Below are 22,572 nucleotides of genomic sequence, written 5' to 3' on the forward strand. Positions count from 1 at the left end.
GGATTATCATGAGCAGCAACCTGGATGCTAGAGATTATTTGCTCCCATACAAAATGGTAGAGATCTTGCTGCTGACATCCCAAAGCCAGGCAAAATGGGAACCCAGAGCTCTGCCTGCACGAACCCCACAGCCATAGCATTGCAAGCTGAGCTGCCTTGCTGTTTGTTGCATTCATCCCAATCCCTGTGAATGAAGACTCGGAATGCAGCCAAGGCGATGACTGAGCATGAGAGTGACTTTATTCAATAAAAGACAGGAGGGCTTGAGAGGTCAAGGGTGAAGATAGGACTCCTCTTGTCAAGATGAGAGTGGCTCAGAGCTGGTGCTGCTGCCTGGTGCCTGGGACTGGCAGCCTGACTCTAAGTCCCCATCTAAGATGCTCAGCTTCACCTCACTGATGCTGCCCTGCTCCTGCATGGTGGTGCTGCTGTTGGGGCACTCGGGCTGTGCTTGGGATGGGCAGCACTGCAAAGGCGCTGGGTCACAATCCAGGCAAGTGACTGTGGTGTCTGGCAGGCTCAGGTCAGGAGCTTCAGCAGAGCCAGGAGATATGAGAGCATGAACGTGGATGAGCCCCTTGTGTCCATCACTGTTACCATGTGGAAGGCTGTCATCTGAATTGCAGCGATTTGTGCTTAATAAGAACTCTCCATTGATGGAAACACAATGCACATAACTACTTGGTTTGGATCTTTGGGGTTGACAAGGGCTCGAATCACCTAGGAAGGCACAGAAACACAAGGGTTAGTGTCAAACGTTTGCAAGTTCAATCATGAAAGAGGTTGTTGATATTTGGTTATAGAGTGGCGGCAGGAAGAAGCAAATAGGCTTCAAGCAACAGAGCCACTGTCTTGAAAGTGATCCTCATACAGGTCCAGCTCTTGTGTTGACAAGAGACTCATTTGGGAAAGACAGGGGTCAACTGAAGATGTCAGGCACGGCTTGAACACCAGAACGAGGTACAAGCCCACTGAAAGCATGAATTCTACCTGTGTTGCTGACAAGCAGTGTTTTGAAAGCTGGATTTGCACCCTTACCTGCCAGGACCAAGACTTCAGCTGAGAGCCCAAAGAAGTGAGAAGGAACAGAACTAGGACAGCTGACTTAAACTGGCCAAAGGATATTCCATACTATATGACATATTGTGGAAAGAGTTTTGAAGGGGGTAAATAGTTCATGTAAATCTCTTCCACTACTAGGAGGCTAACTGGGCACTGATTGGTAGGTGGTGAGCAATTGCTTTTGCATTCAACATAACTATTATCCTTTTCTCTATCTCAGAACATAATTCTATCTCAACCCATGAGTTCTACTTTGTGTTGTTTTTTCCCCCTTCAGTTCTCTCCTGCAATCCACTGGAATGGAGTGGAGTACTGTAACTTTCTCTCCCAACAGAAAAATAAAAACACATTCATTATTATTTATGGAAGACTGACTGCAGTTCATGCTCACTGGTTTGAGGTCTCTGGGCATAACCCTGACTGTGAACAGAAGCAATTGCTGAAACAGTCTGTCAAAAAAAGACTGGAGCTTCCTCTTCCAAAAGGCGGTCCTTAGAAACAATGTCATCAAACAGCTTCCCTGTAAGATAAGGTTATCTGAAAATGCATTTAGAGAGTATCAGAGAAAGATAAGTAACAATGACAGCACAGAGAGCAGAAACTATTTCTTACCTCTAAGACTATAAATATTTCTTTGATGTCTCTCTTACATGATACAATGGGCAAACATGTTGATGACTTCAGTTCTTCAAGGCATCAATTTCTGTTTTAGCATGAGGCAAGTCATCCTTAAGAGACCATAAAAGCAAGCGATGAAATCGCTAACTACTGTGACATACCAGGTACCACATCTGACTGCTGTGGAACAGAACAAGCACATATGGGACAGTACACAATTCAACATCAACTCAGCAATGGCTGACATCACTCCCATAGAAATTGTGAAACAGAGCTGTGAAAACTGAAAAACAAAACATTCAGCATTTTCATTGGCATTTTGGTAAAGTTGCTGTAATAATGTAACAATAATGTAATGTAATGTAATAACGTAATAACTTCCTCCATTTTAAAGCCAGAGAATACTGCCCTCTGAACAATGAGGAACAAGATTTGTGGTGCTCTGTTAAACTTTTTCCAGCTCTACAGCATCTTTCAAAAGGCAATGGGACCAGTAGGCTGCATTCCTATGTACCATCCCACCTGCCCCCATGTTCCTGAGAACTCCACAACTCCAACAGAAGATATTATCATATTTAAATGCCTTTTGGCTTACCCCTACAGTAACTTTCTCCATGATTTTTAGTGCAACTTTTTCACCAGTAAGAAGATGCCGCCCGAGTTTTACCTTTGCAAAACCACCTACAAATCAAAACACAGATGCTTAAAGTTGAGCATGAATTCTTCTCTAATATAATATTACAGGTAAAGCAGAGTACCTAGCATACACTGTGTGTAATGCTTTAATTAGAGGAAGAGGTAATCAGCACCATCAATTTCCAACAGGTCTCAAAAATCCAATTCCAAGTTTATCCAAATGAAACCTGACTTAGAGAACTGACAAGAGCTGTCAATCTATTCTCAGATTAATTCTAGAGTGGTGAGACAGACTGTTAGGCGTGCTGTTTCTGTACAAAGATGACACTTACCCGTTCCAACTGTTTCATGGAATTCCTAGTACTTGAGAATTTCCTCGTAGTCACTGACAGACATCCTGAATGTGCAAGAACTGAAGATCCTCCAAGCACGTGCAATGAGGAAGTGCCAGCAGTGTTCACATCCTACTTAGGACATATTCTTAGAGGCAGAAGGGACACTCGTGGCAGATCCAGCAATGCTCATCTTCTCACCAACGTGCATCCCCCTCTCACCCAGCAACAACAAAACACAGTGCATGAAGCTGGCTTCACTTAGGTTAACAATATGGAACATCCCTCAGGGCTTTGTGCCACAGAGCAGTAGCAGGGCTGGACTACAGCTTTAGGAAGCAGTGGAAGCCTTTCCCTGTATGGTTACAGTGTCCCTGCACGCACCCCACAGCCGGAGCGTTGCAAGCTGAGTTGCCTTGATGTTTCTTACACTCATCCCAATCTCTGTGAATGAAGACTCAGAATGCAGTCAAGGCGTTGATTGAGCACGAGCGTGCCTTTATTCAATAGGAGAATGGAGGGAATGAAAGGTCCGGGGTAAAGATGGAACTCATCCTCTGATGTTAAGGAGAAAGTGTCTCAGAGCTCGTGGTGCTTCCTGGTGCCTGGGACTGGAGGCCTGACTCCAAGTCCCCCTCCAAGAGTCTCGGCTGCTCCTCATTAACGCTGTCCTGGTCCTGCTTGGAGGTGTTGTTATCGGGGCACTCGGGCTGGGCTTGCTCTGGGCTGTCCTGGAAAGGCACCGGGCCACAGTCCCGGCTGGTGACTGTGGCATCTGGCAGGCTCAGGTCAGCAGCTTCCGGAGGGATGGGATGAATAAGGGCTTCCACAATTATGACACTCTTCTGTCCTTCGCTGCTGTCACATAGAAGGCTTTCCTTTGAACTGCCGCATCCTGTGCTTCCTAACAGTTCAATACTGATGGAAGCACAGGATGCACCATCATCACTTGCCCTGGGTCTTCGAGGCGCACAAGGGCTGGAGTCACCTAGGAAGGAGTAGATGCACAGCGGTTAGTGTTGAATGTTCACAAGATAAATCATGAAAGAGGTTCTTGACATTTGGCATTTTGTAGTGGTGGTGGGCAGAAGCAAATAGGCTTCTAGCAACAGTGTCACTGCCTTGAAAGTGATCCTTGTGCAGGTCCAGCTCTTGTGTTGACAAGAGACTCATTTGGGAAAGACAGGGGTCAACTGAAGATGACAGGCACAGGCTTGAATGCTAGGAGGAGGTACAAGCCCACTGAAAGCATGAATTCTACCTGTGTTGCTGACAAGCAGTGTTTTTGCTGGATTTTTGCTGGATTTGCTCGCTTACCTGCCAGGAGCACGACTTCTGTTTCTGATGGCTCCCTGGCACTGCTCTGCAGTTGGTGTTCATCCACCGGTGATGTTCTGTGCAGGCAAAAGCAAGAACACCAACTGCCAGCAGGTGATTCCATCCTTCTGGGACGCCTTGGACTGGAGAGAGAAAACAGAGCATGCTGTCAGTCGTGGTGCAGGGTGAGGGAAGAGTTGCACCGAGCCCTTGCCAACAGTTCCCTATTCCTGGCACTGCCTGCTTTCTGCTGAAACACAGCTTAGAAACGCGCTCTGTTTCAAACAGCAGAGGATGCTTCCATTCCTACAGCTCAGCCCTCAAGTCCTGCTGGCTACATTCCTCTCAACCATGTCAAGCAAGATGCGGAGCATGTGAGCAAAGGCTCCACAGCCAGACAGGACAGAAGCTGGCAGGCCTAACTGCTTTCTGAGGAACTGTGCAGACATAAGGGAAGTTCAAAAGCATCTCTGACTCTTATGCTAACACCACCCCGGCCTCAGCTCACTGCCATCTTTAATTTCTAGTGCCAGCAAGTCTGACCAACAGCTCTCCTTAGAGGAGAACAGGAACTGGTTTCAGGCACGTGGCCCTGAAATCAGGAAAACCCCAACGTTTCGTGATACAGCCAGCACAGACCAGGATAGACGCCAGCGTGGCTTTCTGCATCTCGTGACTGCCTGCCCAACCAGGAAGGAAAGGCACCTTGTGTGGCTCCACTGAGCCCATTCGGCAACTGTGTGTTAGTTGAATCCTCAAAGATATAATGGACAAAAAGTAAACCAATAAAACCCATCTGACCAGTTATGATAGGGGCTGGAAAGGGAAGTCCTCTTTACCTTTCAGATGGAAAATCAATGATTGTGTGGAATCTCCCTGGTGCAGCTGTGGGGCCTTCCTCCACTTCGATTTCACTGCTCCTTATCACTGCAGGAGAGCTGCTCTGGCCTCTCAGGGCCTGTGCCTCCTGCACGGTGAGCAGCTTTGCAGCATGAGGAGACTCCAACACAGACTTGGGCTCAGGTTCAGAACTGTGCCCTGCAAGGGAAAACCACAGGTAAGACGGAGGATCAGAAAGCAGCAGCACAACCATCCCAGTTCTGCATTTTTCTCAGACTTGCTTATCCGAGCCACTGGAAGAAGAGGAGCTCAAAGTAACTGGGTGCTCAGAGGTATGCTCATGGCAAAGGACACAGCCACAATTAAGAGCTGCTCACTGTATGAAAAGAGGCATAAAAAAAAAAAAACCAACCCTAGAAGACAGGTCCGGGAACTCAGAAAGCTTTGCTGCCACACTTCAATTATGCTTCACCCCCATTCAGAACATCATAAAGGCAGGGACAGTGTTCTCATTCTCAGGACCCAGCAACAGGGTGCCATGTTCTCATCTAAGCCCAGAAGCCTCCTGTCCCGTTGAGAGTCAAAGTGTATTTGAAAGATCGTGGCCTCAATTAGATCAAGATCAAGATAATGGAGGAAGATACTCACCTGCTCCGTCTCCCATGGCTGACGTGGATTTGGAGCCAAAGAGGCCGTCTGTGTGGCTAATGATGAACTCCACCACTGCTGTCTGCGTCTGGACTTCTATGGAGGCAGCTCCTCCACTGGCGCAGGCTGACTGGCTGTGCTGGGATCTGAAGAAAAGGCAGATTTTACAAGTCATTCCTCCAAGACTGTTTCCCCAGGTCTGAATTTTTGCAGCCCAAAGCAGTCCAACTGGGCTCTGGAGACTTTTGCAGTGGGCAATCAGCATCAGCACCTACGAAATTCTCCTTGATCAACGACACAGCAGTCCCAGCTAAACAAGAGAGCCGAAACTGTCACATAGAAATTGTGCCCCTGGGGTTGGGAGAGAGCAGTTCAGGCTCTACCTCTGCTGCCAGCCACTTCTGACAGCTTTTACAGGAGAAGAGCACATTAGATGAAGAAGAAGGGAGGATTGCTTTCTTTCTGGAGAGCAGAACTAAGCATTGTGCTCAAACAGAAAAAGAAGATTACCTTAAGAGGTTTGGAGCCCACACTATGGCTAAATTGTGAGCATCCATGTTGGTGACCGAACAGTTCCCAGCAAGAGACGCCAAATGACGCATCAGATGCTCCAGCGTCCTGGAAAACAAGAGGGGCAGATGTTCAGCACCAAAAAGCAAGCTGTGCTGCAGTGCACAAAACAAACCTCACTTCATGGTGGTTGATGTCATTTCTACAGTCCCTGAATATGAAGTAGATAAAATGTTCCCAGTGCCACCACGCCGCAGCACCAAGCCCTGCAAAGCACAGCCGCAGCCATCGGCTGCACCAACCATGATCCCATGCCAAGAAAATGACCCAATCAATTGACCCAGTGCAGCCTTCAGCTGCTGCAGCGTGCACAGGAATGATGTTGCAGGTGTGAGACAACACCTGGAATCGCATCATCACCCTCTGAAAGGCAGCAGGGCTGAGCTCAGCAGACCGAGGGCAGCACTGACCTGTAGTGAGGAGCGGGCAGCTGCTGGATGGCATCCTTCATTCTCACAAACCTCTCCTCCTCGGTAGCTGCACAAGCAGCGTCCTGGAATAAGGAACGAAGGGATTACTGTGTCCAGTTCTGGGCTCCCCAGTACAAAAAAGACAGGGATCTCTTGGAAAGAGTCCTGCAGAGGGCCACTAAGATGGTGAAGGGCCTGGAGCATCTCCCCTGTGAGGAGAGACTTAGGGAACTGGGTCTGTTTAGCCTTGAGAAATGAAGGCTGAGAGGGGACTTGATCCAGGTTTATAAATACCTGAGGTGTGGGAGCCATAGTGGTGAGTCTGGTCTCTTTTCAGTAGTGTGTGGGGATAGGACTAGGGGTAATGGGATGAAAGTACAGCATAGGAAGTTCCGCACATTTGTAAAGATCTTCTTTACAGTGAGGGTGACGGAGCACTGGAACAGGCTGCCCAGGGAGGTGGTGGAGTCTCCTTCTCTGGAGATATTCAAGACCTGCCTGGACGCCTGCCTGTGTGATATGGTGTAGGGAGCCTGCTTTGGCAGGGGGGTTGGACTTGATGATCTCTAGAGGTCCCTTCCAACCCTTACAATGCTGTGATTCTGTGATTCTGTGATTCAGACACGAGTCAGCCTAAATAGCTGCCAAAGGATTGGGAACCGTGGGGCCAGCGTGCTGGTGGTCAGCACCGAGGCAGACTCGATGCCTTCCAAGAGGCATCAGGGGAACACAGCAGCACTCAGCCTGCGCCATCAAGGCCAAGCTCTGGGGGGCTTTACAGCCTGATTGCGTATTGCAGCTCCTTGCAGCAGGCATTCCTCTCCAAGTCCACTTTGCTATTAACCCCATTCTACCAATAGTTGGGGAACAGCAAAGGAAAGGGAATTCTCGCAAGTATGGTGAATAACTTAAATCAGCACCTCCTGGCACCACCAAAAGCGGTATCAGTGAGAGGTAGGATGTGCCAAAGACATGCCTCATGGGGCTAACAGAAAGAAGACCTCAGAGCTGGGGCACTGCTGCAACCACTAGCCAGGACGCCCAGGGAACAGGTACGTATCTTTTCCAAGACATTGCCCTGTGCTTACCGAGAACTGGTCATACAGCTGGTTGGTGAGGAGAGGGTTTGGGAGCTCCCTGAAGTACATCTTGCATACAGAGCTCACACTGTGAATATCACGGACGCTGAGCTCTGGCACCTGCTCTGAATCAAATTCATGGCTGCAGAGAAGGACACAGAATTGGGCAGAGGGCTTTGAGAAAGACGAAAACAAGTCCAAAGCCACACAACATACAGTCAAGAAAAGGAAGGGGTTCCTCTGAACGCCCGCAGCATGGCACGGGGCCCTACTGACAGCTGTGTCAGTCACAGCACTCTTACCGTAGTCGCTGGATCTTGGACATGACGCCAGACAGGCGGTATATCCCGCGCACTACGCCATTCTCCTCAATGAACTGAGCACAGCTCTCGAGGACCTGGGGGACTACAGAACAAGAGCCAGTGGTTAGCTCAGCTTCTTACTCAAGTCCTGGTTCAGGCCATGCCCTTCTCACATCCCATCCACTAAGCCCAGCCAGGCTACTGCTTGCTTCCTCCTTAGAGGAGAAAGCTGGCAGAGACAGCTGAGAGGAAACTGTACAGAGATGTGTTCTTGGCTTTCCAGAAATGCCACAACCTATCAACAGCCTGGAGAAAGTAATTCTGGCAAAGCCACAGACACTGCAAGTTCCATCACAGCTCCCTGGGGAATAGAGGAGTCCAATCCCATGTCCAGAAAAGTTAGGGAAAGGATGCTGGCTGCTCTCTGTGTCCAGAAGGCTTCCTACGTTATCTGGCTGAAACAATTGGAGGATATGACCTCCCTTTCACCTTTACACGCCCAACGGAGATAGATCCAGGAATGGGCTGTTCCTTACCATCACGGCCAGAGCGAAGAAGGTGCTCCCCCAGGTCACACCCAAACAACCCTTCCTTCTCCGGCTCAGGCTCCGTCGCTCTCCTGGGACGGGCCTTCACCAGGGAACGAAGGAAGGGGATGAGCTTGCCCCGTCTCCTTGGCACTGCACAACAAAACAAAGAAACCACTTCATTTCAGGCTTGGCTCCGTTGGACGAGGCCAAACATAATGCATTCAACAGAGCATGTAACAACTGGAAGAACAGTATCAACAATGACAAGCAATAACAGATTTTCCCCATCCCTGGAGGTGCCCATGGAGCTTAATGCACTCCTCTTGCAAAGCTTGCTGAACTTGGGCATTAACGAATCCCTTGATAGTTACATTCTGACCCCGTTTTACTAACCCGCATTATCAGATGTAACATATGTACCTGGCTTTGGCAGTGAATTGACCAGGGACTCAGGAACTTTTCCACTGATGAGTTCCACGCACTCACCAGGGAAAAGTCCAACCTGTAACAAGAACAAAAAGACAGGTGGGCATTAGCGCGAGCCCAGAGCCAAAGGGAAGGTCCTCTGACACCGACACAGGGCAACCGTTTGCATCCAGAAGCCATCCTGTGCAGGCAGAGCAGCTCCAACCTGAGATTCCCGACTCTACTCAAGTTGTGCTCTCTAGTCAGAAACGTGTGCCTACCTCAAAGCCACGCTTGCCTCTCCAACAGGGGCTCAGCTCCTTTGGTGGCATGTCAACAATGGACACCAGATCTCCGACCTGAAAGAAATTGAAATGTCAATCCCGGATTCAGCAAATCTGGTAGGAAAACAAATCTCAAACGACTGCCTTCTTCTATGCATGACAACAAGGAACGCCTCTAACTGCTTACCTCAAGGGAGAGCTCACCCGGCCCCTGGGCGACGTGGCTCTTAATAACATGGGCCGCCGCAATCGCTGGAACGTTGATAGATGACACAGCACGCTCCAGCTGCGGCTTCCACATGTTATCAGCCTGCAAAACAGAGCACAGGCTGTGGTCAGGAGCTGAGGACATACCAGGAGGATTTCAAGGTGAGGAGCACATCTGCAGAGAAAGCTGCAGCAAATGCGCTCCGTCCTTATCAGCAGCACTTCAGAAGGAGCTGCACGTCTCATCACAGTTATTTCCCTTCCTGGTGCGCATTGCCAGGCCATGCAAAGATGCATCTCTCTCAACACAGACTAATCAGCAATGGCACTGGTACAGAAAGTTGGCCAGGCCCTTTTTGGCCCATTCTTGCCTGCAGGAGAGTACACCTGCAGCTCCTTCTAATGGCTCAACACAGGGAAAAAAGACCAGCCAGAGCTTCATACTGTACCTCCGTCGCCGCCACCTCAGGCTCACGGCTGATCCCACTGCACGCAGCACCCATCACAGCAAGTGTGAAGACACTGGAACAGAGCAGAAACACACTTCTGTTTTCTCTATTCACACAGCACAGTATGGACAGACTTCTTCAGAGCTACCCGCGCATACCCTGAGCCAAAACCATGCGGGGGGACAAAACATGGCACGTACCTGGCAGTGAGATCACCTCAAGCTATCTGCAGCAGTTCCTTGTCGCTTTGCTCTGATGGAATGAGAGCAAAAGCTGCACCGAGGCAGTGGGCGGAGGGCGAGGAGAGGAGAGAGAAAGAGCAGGTCAGTGAGCAGGGCTAAGACAGTCATGGAATAACACACACAGCACAACCGTCCCATCCACTTGCTGCAAGACATGCTGAGTCTCAGGCTACGTGATGTCTGTCCACCCAGCAACTTTACAACGCTTCCACTACTGAGCAAAGACAATGGAAGAAGCACGGGACAGGTGCCAACTTTACTGATACCCCCTTTGGAACGTGTGTACCAGGGGAAAATTACGTCTGATGGTCCAGAGTAAGCAATACGGTGCTGTGAGCTCCGACAGCCAGCAGTTCTCAACACCTCACTGCCCACCCATCCATCCCACACCAGCTCAGCTTACCTACAAGCTGCTGCACACGACGGTGTGAAGAAAAAAACACTAAAGGAACTAACTAACGGCACTAACTAACTAAAGTCACTAACTAACAAACAAAACTAACTAACAAACAGAAGTAACTAACAAACAGAACTAACTAACAAACAGAACAAACTAACTAACGGCACTAAAGGCACAACAACAACAAGACAACCAACCACTCCGACCACTAGCTCACCCACAAAGGAACACAGAACGCACCGCTCCTCCCCTCATTCCAGACGCTTATGACATCACCAACGGCCAACAGCCTGGTCCACCATGACCCCCCACAAGGCGGGGAGCCAAGACCACGTGGTCACATCTGATTCCAACACGGCACCACAACATTCCAGGACTCAGTGTGGGCTTGGAATTCTATCCTGGTGTGGCAGCGCAATGGGAGGTGTTAGGGCACAGCTGAAGAGCTGACAGACACTGGATGTTTCCAAAGGAGGGTGCCAGATTAACTCTCAGTATTCTCTTGCGGGGCTCTTTGGGATGCTTCAAACCCATTTTCACTGCCTAGCTCATTTCTACAAAGTCCAGTTGAGAAATGCTCACTTTGTCTGGGGAACGCCTCTATGCATCATGAATTAAAAATAAAATAAAATGGGCACGCGACCCTATGAAACTTACCTCTCTGCTCTTGCTGTCAGCCAGACACCTCAGGTGAGCATGACGTGTCCCTGCTCCTGAATGAAGATCCACCCAAGTCTGTGTTCCTCTCTGCTTCATCTCTGGGTCTAAAAGAAACACAGGCAGAGATGATTACAAGATCCTTTGTACAGACGAAAGACAAGGGTGCACACGAATTCTGTTTAGCAAGAAATACTACAGTCCCAATGGACTGCTGTGGTAGTACTTGAATCCTCATTTGGGGCTGGAGCTCAACAGGTCAACACATCAGAAATAACACAAAGTGCATCTGGAAGACGTGTCTCAAAGCCCAGAAAATCCAACACGGGAGGGGGCTGGACAGTGGACCACAAGTGTCCATTTCCATTGCAGCTCCCTGTAGAGAACAGCACCAATCAGCAGGCGTGAATCAATTCATTCACAAGCTGCACAATGACTCTGTTTTTTACATGATAAAGAAACACACAGAAATTCCTGACCAAAAAGTTGGGAGTTTAATAACGACCAAAGAGGCTCCTGTTCCTGCGCCTCATCCTCTCACCCCAACTCCTGGGTGATGCCCACAGGCTTCAAGTCAGCTCTCAAATCCATTGAACTCCAGTCACAGAACTCCATCAAAAAGGATGTCACACATGTGACACTTACATACATTTTGCATCAGAAACAGTGATGCCAGCAGGAGCAGAGAGGTGACTGTCTCCCTGTACCCAGCACTGGTGAGGCCACAACTCGAATTCTGTTTCCAGTTTGTGGCCCCTCACTGCAAAAAAGACACTGAGGCATTGGAAGGTGTTCAAAGAAGGGCAACAAAGCTGGTGAGGGGTCTGGAGCACAATGGGGCCATATAAGAAGAGGCTGCGGGAGCTGGGAATGTCCAGCCTGGAGAAGAGATGGCTCAGGGGAGACCTCATTGCTCTCTATAACTTCCTGAAGGGAGGTTGCAGTGAGCTGGAGGTCGGCCTCTTCTCTCATGTCATTACTGATAGAACTAGAGGGAATGGTTTCAAGCTGCGGCAGGGGAGGTTCAGGCTGGACATTAGGAAATATTACTTCTCAGAAAGGGTGGCCAGGCACTGGAATGGACTGCCCAGGGAGGTGGTGGAGTCACCCACCCTGGGGGTGTTCAAGGAACGTCTGCAGAAATCCCTGCTGAAATCCTGACCTCTGCCACAGGTGGCTGAGTGACACAAAAGCTGTGTCCTTGGTTCCCGGCCTTACCTTCTCATGCCGTTCATCTTGCTCTGCAGCTCCTGTTCTGAATAGTCTTCTTATATTCCCATGTGATGTACCCTGAAATACATCATTTAGTGAGTCTGAACAAAACAGAAGACATTAATTGGAACTGTGAAGAAATGTTTTTTGCACTTTACTTGGAGAATGTTACATGCTATACCTTCTTTTCTCAATTGTAACACATGATTTTTTATAAAAAGAAACATAGCAAGTCAGCTTTTCAGTGTGCACATTGATGAAACTTGGTGAAATACAACTTTAGAAAAAGGTAATTTGAAAATTTAAATGTTCTTTTCAGAATCTCTGCTATTAGTTACCGTTCCCATGTTCTGATTTGATGATGATTCTCTCAGAGCTGTTTTGTCCCTCCCCACCTCAAATGCACTTCAAGTGCTTTAGGAGCATCACTGGAATTTTGAATAAACTCGATATATTTTAGCAAAGCTGCTACAGATGCATGACTGAAGTACTTTGGAAAAATGTAATCTTGATTGAATGCTGAACAGTGTTATTTAATTATAATCCAGGTAATTAAATTAATTAAACCAAGGAAATCACCTCCCAGTCAGTCAGCTTCAACCAGGGAAATCGCTTCCCTGCCAAGCAGATGCAACCAACACAAGCTGCTACATCACTCTAGGGCCCCACTGAGTCTTCCCAAGGGGTCTCCAAAGGCTTCCCTGTTGACTTCTGGGAACCTGGGAACACTCACATGGAAGCCAGTGCCCCCTAATGTGCCCCAGAGGTTTCTCAGGGCCCTGCAATTAGCTCTACAGACATCCAGACATGCCCCAGAGCAAGTATGTGTGCTGTAGGGAGCCCAAGAGACATTCCAGAGCAACCTAGTACTCCTCAGTGAGCTCAAGGGTTCTTCACCTGTCTCTAAATATGCCCTATTGGACTTCGTTTTCTCTTCTGGAGCCCTCCTTGGTTATCAGCTTTGCTTTCTCATGCCATTTATCTCACTCCACAGCTTTTGCTCAGAATATTCTTTCTTGCATTCCCACATTCCAACAGAATCACAGAATTGTAGGGGTTGGAAGGGACCTCTAGAGATCATTGAGTCCAACCCCCCTGCCAATGCAGGCTCCCTACACCACGTTGCACAGGTAGGTGTTCAGGCGGGTCTTGAATATCTCCAGAGAAGGAGACTCCACCACCTCCCTGGGAAGCCTGTTCCAGTGCTCCGTCACCCTCACCATAAAGAAGTTATAGTGCACATTCATGTGGAACTTCCTATGCACAAGTTTCACCCCATTACCCCTAGTCCTGTCCCCACGCACTACTGAAAAGAGACCAGCCGTGCCACTATGGCCCCCACACCTCAGGTATTTATAAACCTGGATCCAATCCCCTCTCAGCACCGCCAACGACAACCCTCTGCACTCTGCCAGTCAGACAGTTCACGACCCACTTCACTGTCCACTCATCTATCCCATACTTCCTCAGCTTTGTTATAAGGATGTCACTAGGGACAGTATCAAAAACCTTGCTGAAATCAAGGTAGACTACATCTACCACTCTCCCCCCATCCACCCAGCCAGTGACATCTTCATCATGGAGGCCCTGACAACAAGAGCTGTGTCTGTCCATAACAAGGACTCACCTCTGCAGGTGCAGGGTCAGCTCTCAGAGAAGCCTTCTTCATTTCTGCTTTCTTCTCTTTTTGTCTTTTGTCTGGGAGCTGGTGTCAATCTGCCTGAGGGAAGGGAGGCCCCTTCAGAGGGATCTAGATAAGCTGGATCAACCTCACTGGGCTGAGGTGAATGGGATGAGGTTCAGTGAGGCCAAATGCCAGGTCCTGCACTTTGGCCACAATAACCCCATGCAGCGCTATAGGCCTGGGGCTGAGTGGCTGCAGGACTGTGCAGAGGAAATGGACCTGGGGCTGTTGGTCGATGCTCAGCTGAACATGAGCCAACAGTGTGCCCAGGTGGCCAAGAAGGCCAACGGCATCCTGGCCTGTCTAAGAAATAGTGTGGCCAGCAGGAGCAGAGAGGTAATCATCTCCTTGGACTCAACACTGGGGAGGCTGCGCCTCAAGTCTTATGTTCAGTTTTGGGCTCCTCGCTACAAGAAAGTCATTGAGGCACTGGAACTTGTATGTGGAAGTCTGTCCCTTGAGCAGCTCCCATTCATCATCAGCTCCCATTCTGAACCCCACTGTGCAAAACTTCTACTGCAAATGGCTGCAGTCACCAAAGCTCAGCCCACGATCCAGGTATCAGCCTTCTCCCTTCTGTTTTCCATCTTAGCCCATAGTTTTGCTCCCAAAAATGGAACTGCACTCCAACAGCCAAAACACAAACTAATACATCACTTTCACTGCTCCTTCCTGCACCCCCAAATTAATGGTTACCTGACATCCCCTACAGCACAGCACCTGCTCACAAGTATCATTCAAACTCTATTCTTTCATACTTCTTGATAGAGGACAGTAAAAACTCCCTTCTGCATGGCGGTAAGGACAGTCTGTCCCCATCACATCCCTCTGTGTGCTGAAAGCTGCCATTGGATCTCTGCTGCTCACAAACACAGGGAACTGCACCACACTGATTCTAAAGAGAGAAAGGAAGAAATGCTGGTGGGAATGGGCACCCAAGGATTGCAGAGATGCTCCAGATTGTGCCAGAGATGGAATCTCAGAGTGCTGGGACATGATTGATCACTAAGGAAAACACTTGGAAGCACATTCAATCTGCAGAAGCTGTAATTACTGGGCACAGTCAGCTTTCCAATGGCTCAGCTGGAGGAGGCGGGTGCTCTCACACATCTGCTCAGGGGCTTCAGCTGAGACACTTGCACAATGCTGGGACCATTCTGATGGAAACTGTGTCTTCAGATATCATGGTTAAATCCATCCAAAATGATCAAGCAGAGCCTTAGCTCTTGAGCAGCACTTCTTCCCCACCCTTCACTACTCCAAGCAGCTCCAACAAACTTCTCAGAAGAAATCCAGGCCAGCACAGACCTGGCAGACCAGAACCAAGTGCAGCCTGTGGGACGGCAGTGCCCACTCCTTGCTTCCACCCTGCTCCAGCAGGTTAAGGAGTCTGAGCCTCACTGGCTGTTAGGGAAAATGTTTCACCTGAGCACTGAGCTTGTTAATAAAATCAACCCTGGAGTACCCACGAGTTCGAGTCTCGACCTGGTTCCTTTCTGCAACACTGGCCTTTGACAGCTCAAGACTTTCAGCACCTCATGCCAATATTTCTCACTAATATACACCTCAGGCATTGAATTCTCTTCTCATTACCTCCTCCCAGTCCTCCCCTAGGAACAGAAACCATTCAGATTCTACAGCAAACTACAGCATCTGCACTGCAAGAGCACACTGAACCACCTGCAACAATGAAACATGGTTTTGGAAAGTGGGTTTGAAAACACACCTTTAGACAGCTGTCTCCCTGTAGCCAAAAGGAAACCAAGCAGCAAAAGAAGAGTCCAGCCTGAAACATGCCCATGCTACTAGCCCAGGTTTTTCACAGTCAATGCAGAATCCATCCTGCTCTTGAGGTAACAAATGACCAGTGGGTCTCCCCTTGCTCCACCCCTTCTCCTTCAAAGCCAGAAAAAGAAAGAAAAAACAAGCAGAAGAAACCCAGACGTACCTTTCCACACACAGAGCAGAAAGTGGAACAGCAGTTGTCTCCTTCCTGAGACATGGTGGGGAGCATCCCAGAGGAAGCCCAAGTTCTTTGCTTCTCTCCACAGGGACTTCAAGCACTCTTGGCAAGAGCTGCTTTGGTTCTTTCTTCAACTGCTTCCATCACCAGAATCTCCTTTGGAAAAGGATCCCTAAAGAAAGAATCAGCAAATGAAAAAGAATGAGCAATAACCACTTTCCCAGCTTTCTTCTGACATGCAATTTAGACTCTCAACTCTGGCAAGGTCTTAAAATCAGCTGGTTACAAGAACTGTCCCCAAATATATCCAGCTTCTGTACAGCTGCCGTTATTTCTGACAGCGAGTGTAATCACAGAATCATAGAATGGCCCGGGTTGGAAGGGACCTCAAGGATCATGAAGATCAATCACCTCCCAGTCCCTGCTGGCCATCCCCTCTTCTGATGGAGCCCAGGGGACCATTTGCTCTCTGAGCTGCAAGAGCACGCTGATGGCTCACGTTCTGTTTTTCATCCACCAGGACCCCCAGGTCCTTCTCTGCGGGGCTTCTCTTAAGGACTGCTCCTCCCAGGCTGTAGAAATGCCTGGGATTCCTCCAGCCCAAGTGCAAAACCTTGCACTTTGCTGTCTTGAACCTCATTAGATTCACCTAGGCCAACCTCTCGGTTGAGCTCCCTCTGAATGGCATCCCTTCCTTCCACTGCATCAGCCGCACCACTCAGCAAACAGCAGAGGGTGCACTCCATTGCATCATTGGTGTCACTGATAACCATGTAAAAAAGCACTGGTCCCAAGACAGACTCCTGCATGACACCACTTGTTATCAGCCTTCACCTGGACACAGAACCATGAATCACCACCCTCTGTCTGTGGCCTTTCAACCAATCCCTTATCCACCAGGTGGTCCACCTGTCAAATCCACATCCCTCCAGTTTAGAGATAAGGATGTGGTGGAGGGCCATGTCAAAGATCTTGCTCAAGTCCAGGTCAATGACATCAGTTTCCTTCCTTTTGTCCACAAATGCCATCACTCCATCATAGAAGGCCACCAGATTGGTTAGGCATGGCCTTCCCCTGCTAAAGCCATGCTGTCTGTCTTTGATCACATGCTCATTCCTTATGAGATCAAGCATATCATTGAGGCGGATCTGTTCTTCACCATCTTCATCACAGTTCTACATTTGAATCAAATAATTGGTGTTCCTGTCACGAAGAAAACCTCTTTGTCTTCTACTCCTGCTGCACTTCTGTGCTTTCGTCAGAAGTAAAGGAAGAGGCCACCTCCTAGATCCAAATTTTAAGAAACCAACACCCAATAGGTGTCATCTGAAGTAAAATAGCAGAGAAATTAAGATGACTCTTCTGAATTCAGCTTGGATCACTCCCTCACTCAGGCACACCACCATCAGATCAAGGAGATGCTGCCTTCAGCTTAGAGACTGTATGGGAAATCACAGCTTGAACCTCTGATTAATCAGCTGAGGCAAGTGTTGGGTCAGCTGCGGGAGCACAGGTGAGAGTAATCTAGCTGTGCTCCCAGAAGGGGTGGATCTCGACTCCACCTCCTCTGAGACCTCATTTAAAGGCTGACCACCACTGAGGCAGCATCTCTTGGAGACTGCTCCCCAGTTGAGACTGCCTCAGCTTTCTGGTCAAGGCATCGACATTGGTGAGTTTTCCTTTGCTAACAACCTTTGACTATTTACCACCATCTTGGTTAACATCTTTATATTAGCCACCCTTACAGAGACCATAAGGGTTTGGGCTTCCAAACTCTCAGCAAGCATTTGGATCAGCCTGCTTCCTGCTGGGGAGCCCCCTGCATCACTGCTGCCTCCTTTCGTACTGGACCTGCAGATGCTTCAGAGCTCATTAGCATGGACTTCCTTCTTCCCCTCAGCAGCTGCTCCTGCACTCACCTTCATTCCTACTCAGATACCGGCCGCTTCCAGCACCAGCTGACCTGCAAGACACAGAAAGGAAAGGTGGGAGTCATGCAAACGCACAAGCCCAAGGCTGCGTCACCACCACGTATGGCAGCCTCGGGAAGTCAGCTGCAACTACAGCCTTTGTCAGAATGGAAACAGGCACCATCAATTAAGTGTGACCTCTGAACTCATTGCCACCATCAGAAACAGGCACTGAAATTGCTCACTTCACTGTAGCTGGTTACCTCCTGATTTTGGGCAAATGCGGACACGTAATTGAAGGACACCAGAAAATTGACATCAACTTCATTGTAGGTGGTTAAGCTTGGAAGCAGGACTTGAGCAAGAAAAGCTTCTCAGCTCAGAATCACAGAATTATCAAGGTTGGAAAAGACCTAGAAGATCATCTGGTCCAGCCATTACCAATAATTCCTGGATAAATCATATTCCAAACGTTTCTTGAACACTCCCATGGTTGGTGACTCCACCACCTCCCTGGGCAGTGCATTCCAATGCCTGAATACCCTTTAGGGGAAGTAATATTTCCTAATGTCCAGCCTGAATCTTCCCTTGCGCAGCTTAAAACCATTCCCTCTAGTTCTATCACTGATTACTCGAGAGAAGAGGCCAAACCCCAGCTCACTACAACCTAACTTCAGGAAGTTACAGAGAGTTATAAGGTCTCTTCTGAGCCTCCTCTTCTACAGGCTGAACAATCCCAACACCTTCAGCTGCTCCTTGTAAGCTTTGTGCTCCAGACCCCTTACTACCTTCGTAGCTGAAGATGTTCCAGAACCGGAACGTTTTCTCTCATGGAGGGGCCAAAAACTGAGTAGGTCAGACCTCCTTCTCTCCATCATTGCTGTCATGTGGAAGGGTGTCCTTGGAACTGCAGTGACTCATGCATCCTAAGTGCACTCCATTGATGGAAGTACAACGTGCATCATTGCAACTTGCCGGTGGGTTCCTGAGTTGGCAAGGGCTCGATTCGCCTGGAAGAAGTAGACACACAGCAGTTAGTGTAAACTTTCACTATCCAAGAGGGCAAAGGCTTGGTGCTGCCTGTCAAGCAGGTTTTAAGCAGCTTGCGAGACTCATTTGAGAAAGACAGGAGTCAACCAAAGATGTCAGGCACGGGCTTGAACGCAGGAATACAGAAGGAGGTACAAGCCCACTGAAAGCATGAATTCTACCTGTGTAGCTGACAAGCAGTGTTTTGAAAGCTGGGTTTGCACCCTTACCTGCAGGACCATGACTTCTGCTTCAGAGGGCTCCCTGGCACTGCTCTGCAGTTGGCGTTTGGCCACAGCGGATGGTCTGTGCAGGCAGAAGCAGGAACACCAACTGCCAGCTGCTGACTCTGCCCTCTTACTGGGAGAACTTGGTCTGGAGAGAGAAAACAGAGCATGCTGTCAGTCGTGGTGCAGGGTGAGTGATGAGCTGCACCGAGCCCTTGCCTATATTTGCCTGTTCCCGGCACTGCCTGCTTTCTGCTGAAACACAGCTTAGAAACACGCTCTGTTTCAAATAGCAGAGGATGCATCCATTCCTACAGCTCAGCCCTCATGTCCTGCTGGCTACATTCCTCTCAACCATGTCAAGCAAGATGCGGAGCATGTGAGCAAAGGCTCAGCAGCAGGAAAGGACAGGAGCCGGCAGGTGTAACTGCTTTCTGAGGAAACGGTGCTCACAAGTCATCACTGAATGCTCTCTTGTGGGTCAGCTTCGGAGAAGGTAAAAAGTCCTTCACAGAGCGCTCCATGGACAGACTGCTGTGTCTGCTGGGGGACCTGGTTAGGTCTCTGATTCTTACGTTAAAACCTCCTCGGCCTCAGCTCACTGCCACCTTTAATTTCTAGTGCCAGCAAGTCCAACCAACAGCTCTGCTTACAGGAGAAGCACAATTGGTTTCATGTGCGTGGCCCTGAAATCTGGAAAACCCCAATGTTTCCAGGTACAGCCAGCACAGACCAGGATAGACACCAGCGTGGCTCTCTGCATCTCATGAGTGCCTGCCAATCAGGAAGGAAATGCACCTTGTGTGGCTCCACTGAGCCCGTAGGACAACTGTTTTTTAGTTGAGTGCTCGGAGATATAATGGACAAAAAATAAACCAATAGAAATCACCTGAACAATGATGATAGCGGCTGGAAAGGGAATTCCTCTTTCTTTATCTTTCAGATGGAAAATCAATGATTGCGTTGAAGTTCCTCAGTACAGCTGCAGGCCCTTCCTCCACTTGTATCTTGCTGCTCCGTGTTGCAACAGGAGAGCTGCTCTGGCCTCTCCTCTCAGCCTGTGCCTCCTGCACGGTGAGCAGCTTTGTGGATGGAGGAGACACCAACACAGACTTGGGCCCTGCCAGAGAACTGTGCCCTGCAAGGGAAAACCACAGGTAAGACGGAGGATCAGAAAGCAGCAGCACAGCCATCCCAGTTCTGCATTTCTCTCAGACTTGCTTATCTGAGACACTGGAAGAAGAGGAGCTCAAAATAACCATGTGCTCAGAGGTATGCTAGTGGCAAAGGACACAGCCACAATTAATAGCAACTCACTATACTGAAACAGGCAAACAAAAACCCTAGAAAAACTAGGGGGCAGGGATCTCAGAAAGCTTTGCTGTAACACTTCAATCAAGCTTCACCTGCTTGCAAAAAATCTTAACAGCAGTGACCGTTTTCTCCATGTAAGGTTTGTGTTTGGACACACTAAGGATCCAGGAATGGGGCACCATATTCTAATCTAAGCCCAGAAGCCTGCTGTCTCCTCGAGAGTAATAGAATTTTCAAAGGTCTTGGCGAAGCCCTGGATTGGATGAAGCTGTCAGATCAAGATCAAGCTAATGGAGGAAGACACTCACCTGCTCACTCTCCCACGGCTGGTGTGGATTTGGAGCAGAAGATGACATCTGTGTGGCTGATGAGGTATTCCACAACATATGACTGTGTCTGCAGCTCCATGCAGGCAGCTTCACCACTGGCGCAGGAAGATTGGCTCTGCTGGGATCTGAAGAAAAGGCAGATCTTACAAGGCATTTCCCCAAGGTCATTTCCCCAAGTCTGAATTTCTGTAGCCAAAAACTGGGCTCTGGAGACTTCCACAGTGGGCAAACAGTGATGCCACTGACGAAATTCTCCTGGATGATCAGGGACACAGCAGTCCCAGCTAAACAAGTGAGTAGAAACTGCCATCTAGAAATTGTGCACCTGGGTTTGGGGGAGAGCAGAACTAAGCATCGTGTTGAAACGGAAAAAGAAGTTTACCTTAAGAGGTTTGGAGCCCACACTATCACTAAGTTCTTCGCATGCATGTTTATCACCGAGCAGATCCCAGCCAGAGACACCAAGTGTCTTATTAAGTCCCATGGGGACAGTGCACTGGGCTTTGAGAAAGACGAAAACAAGTCCAAAGCCACACAAAATACAGAAAAGGAAGGACTTCTGCAGAGCCTTCCATACGGTCTCACATCACAGCTAGAAGCAGGAGAGCTCTTGTGGCACAAAGCTTGGGGCTGGAGAAATCAAGGCTGCCTCTAAGATAGTGCTTGCAAAGAGACTTGTGCTCTAGACACCTCACAGCTTCAATGTTTTTCTTTGGACATATCCCAGGATTTCAGTGTCCTTCTTGCAGTGAGGGGCCAAGAACTGAACACAGAACTCAAGGTGAGGACTCACCAGTGCCGAGTACAGGGGGATGATCGATTCCCTGCTCCTGCTGACTCCAACCTTCTGCATTCCAACTCCAATCTAAACCATTCCTGCAGTGGTAGTACTTGAATCCTCATTTGGGGCTGGACCTCAACAGGTCAACACATCAGAAATAACACAACGTGCATCTGGAAGACGTGTCTCAAAGCCCAGAAAATCCAACTCTCTGACCTTGGCACAACTCACCAACCAAGAGCCAGGCCTTGACAACTTGGCTGATCTGAGCTCACGGGAGCGGGCCAGACACTGGACCACAAGTGCCCATTTCCACTGCAGCTCCCTGTAGAGAACAGCACCAATCAGCAGGCGTGAATCAATTCATTCATAGGCTTCGCAATGTGTCTATTTCTTTATTAAAAAAAACCCACATCGATTCCTAATCAAAAAAGGGAGGAGTTAATATGGACCAAAGAAGTTTCTGTTCCTACACCTCATCCTCTCACCCCAACTTTCCTTCCTTCATCCCCAACTCCTGGATGATGCCCACAAGCTTAATGGCAGGTCTCAAACCCATAGGACTCCGTTCACAATTCTCCATCAGAATGGATGTTACACTTGTTCTATACACTCAAGCAGACTGAGCAGTGGTATCTCAGTCACTTAAAACACACAGAAGCATCCAAACCCAGAGCACACACATCCCTTCCTGTGGTACTGCAGCCCACAGCTCACCTTCACACCTCTGTTGATTCCTGGTGTTTTACACCCATGCAGCCTCGCTACGGTTCCATGGGTGTCACACAAGACCTGCAGGACCTCTTTCTCCGCAAACCCCACCTGCAGGCACTGGCTCATGAGGTTCACCACCTGCCCTCCTGCGCAAGAACAAGCACTAAGAATGAGAGCAAAGTGCACCGGATTCAACCTGGCCTGCTCCCACCCTCAGTCCCGCCAGGGATGCAGACTCATCCTCAAAGCCAGGCTGGACATCAACACATGTATCATTCTTCAAGCACCCCATCCCAGCAGCAAGGGATCAAAGTGCTGGGACAGCAGAAACAAAAATGCTGTGAGAGTTTCCTGTTGGCACTGAACATGAACAAATCTACCGCTGAGCAACAGGATGTGAGACAAACAGCAGAAAACAACC

General features: G+C 48.9%; 1 protein-coding gene across 7 annotated transcripts in view; it reads right to left on the minus strand.

Annotated features, from left to right (window-relative positions):
* Positions 1-216: 216 nt before the first annotated feature.
* Positions 217-22,572, minus strand: part of LOC146753437 (rho GTPase-activating protein 32-like) — a 31,511-nt gene continuing 9,155 nt past the window's right edge. For 4 of the 7 annotated variants that reach the window (XM_085530509.1, XM_085530511.1, XM_085530510.1 and 1 more), the window contains 27 exons: positions 22,155-22,297; positions 21,450-21,762; positions 20,636-20,781; positions 19,903-20,151; positions 19,017-19,161; positions 18,546-18,767; positions 17,767-17,810; positions 13,828-16,019; positions 12,207-12,278; positions 10,989-11,095; positions 9,890-9,962; positions 9,690-9,762; positions 9,221-9,343; positions 9,031-9,108; positions 8,765-8,846; positions 8,351-8,494; positions 7,815-7,917; positions 7,522-7,654; positions 6,434-6,516; positions 5,964-6,071; positions 5,454-5,599; positions 4,805-5,003; positions 3,966-4,108; positions 2,649-3,636; positions 2,276-2,361; positions 1,675-1,790; positions 217-720 (listed from right to left, as the gene is read on the minus strand). In XM_085530509.1, the coding sequence (XP_085386635.1) occupies positions 3,212-3,636; positions 3,966-4,108; positions 4,805-5,003; positions 5,454-5,599; positions 5,964-6,071; positions 6,434-6,516; positions 7,522-7,654; positions 7,815-7,917; positions 8,351-8,494; positions 8,765-8,846; positions 9,031-9,108; positions 9,221-9,343; positions 9,690-9,743 (1,821 nt within the window). In that variant the 5' untranslated portion in view covers positions 9,744-9,762; positions 9,890-9,962; positions 10,989-11,095; ... (7 more) ...; positions 21,450-21,762; positions 22,155-22,297 and the 3' untranslated portion in view covers positions 217-720; positions 1,675-1,790; positions 2,276-2,361; positions 2,649-3,211. Of the gene's footprint in view, positions 721-1,674; positions 1,791-2,275; positions 2,362-2,648; positions 3,637-3,965; positions 4,109-4,804; positions 5,004-5,453; positions 5,600-5,963; positions 6,072-6,433; positions 6,517-7,521; positions 7,655-7,814; positions 7,918-8,350; positions 8,495-8,764; positions 8,847-9,030; positions 9,109-9,220; positions 9,344-9,689; positions 9,763-9,889; positions 9,963-10,334; positions 10,657-10,988; positions 11,096-12,206; positions 12,279-13,827; positions 16,020-17,766; positions 17,811-18,545; positions 18,768-19,016; positions 19,162-19,902; positions 20,152-20,635; positions 20,782-21,449; positions 21,763-22,154; positions 22,298-22,572 lie in introns of those variants that run through there. The other 3 variants (XM_085530512.1, XM_085530507.1, XM_085530513.1) reach the window with 3 other exon arrangements.

Source organism: Coturnix japonica, chromosome Z (genome assembly GCF_054131305.1).
Source record: "Coturnix japonica strain WE chromosome Z, WE-NBRP24, whole genome shotgun sequence".
NCBI lineage: Eukaryota > Metazoa > Chordata > Aves > Galliformes > Phasianidae > Coturnix > Coturnix japonica.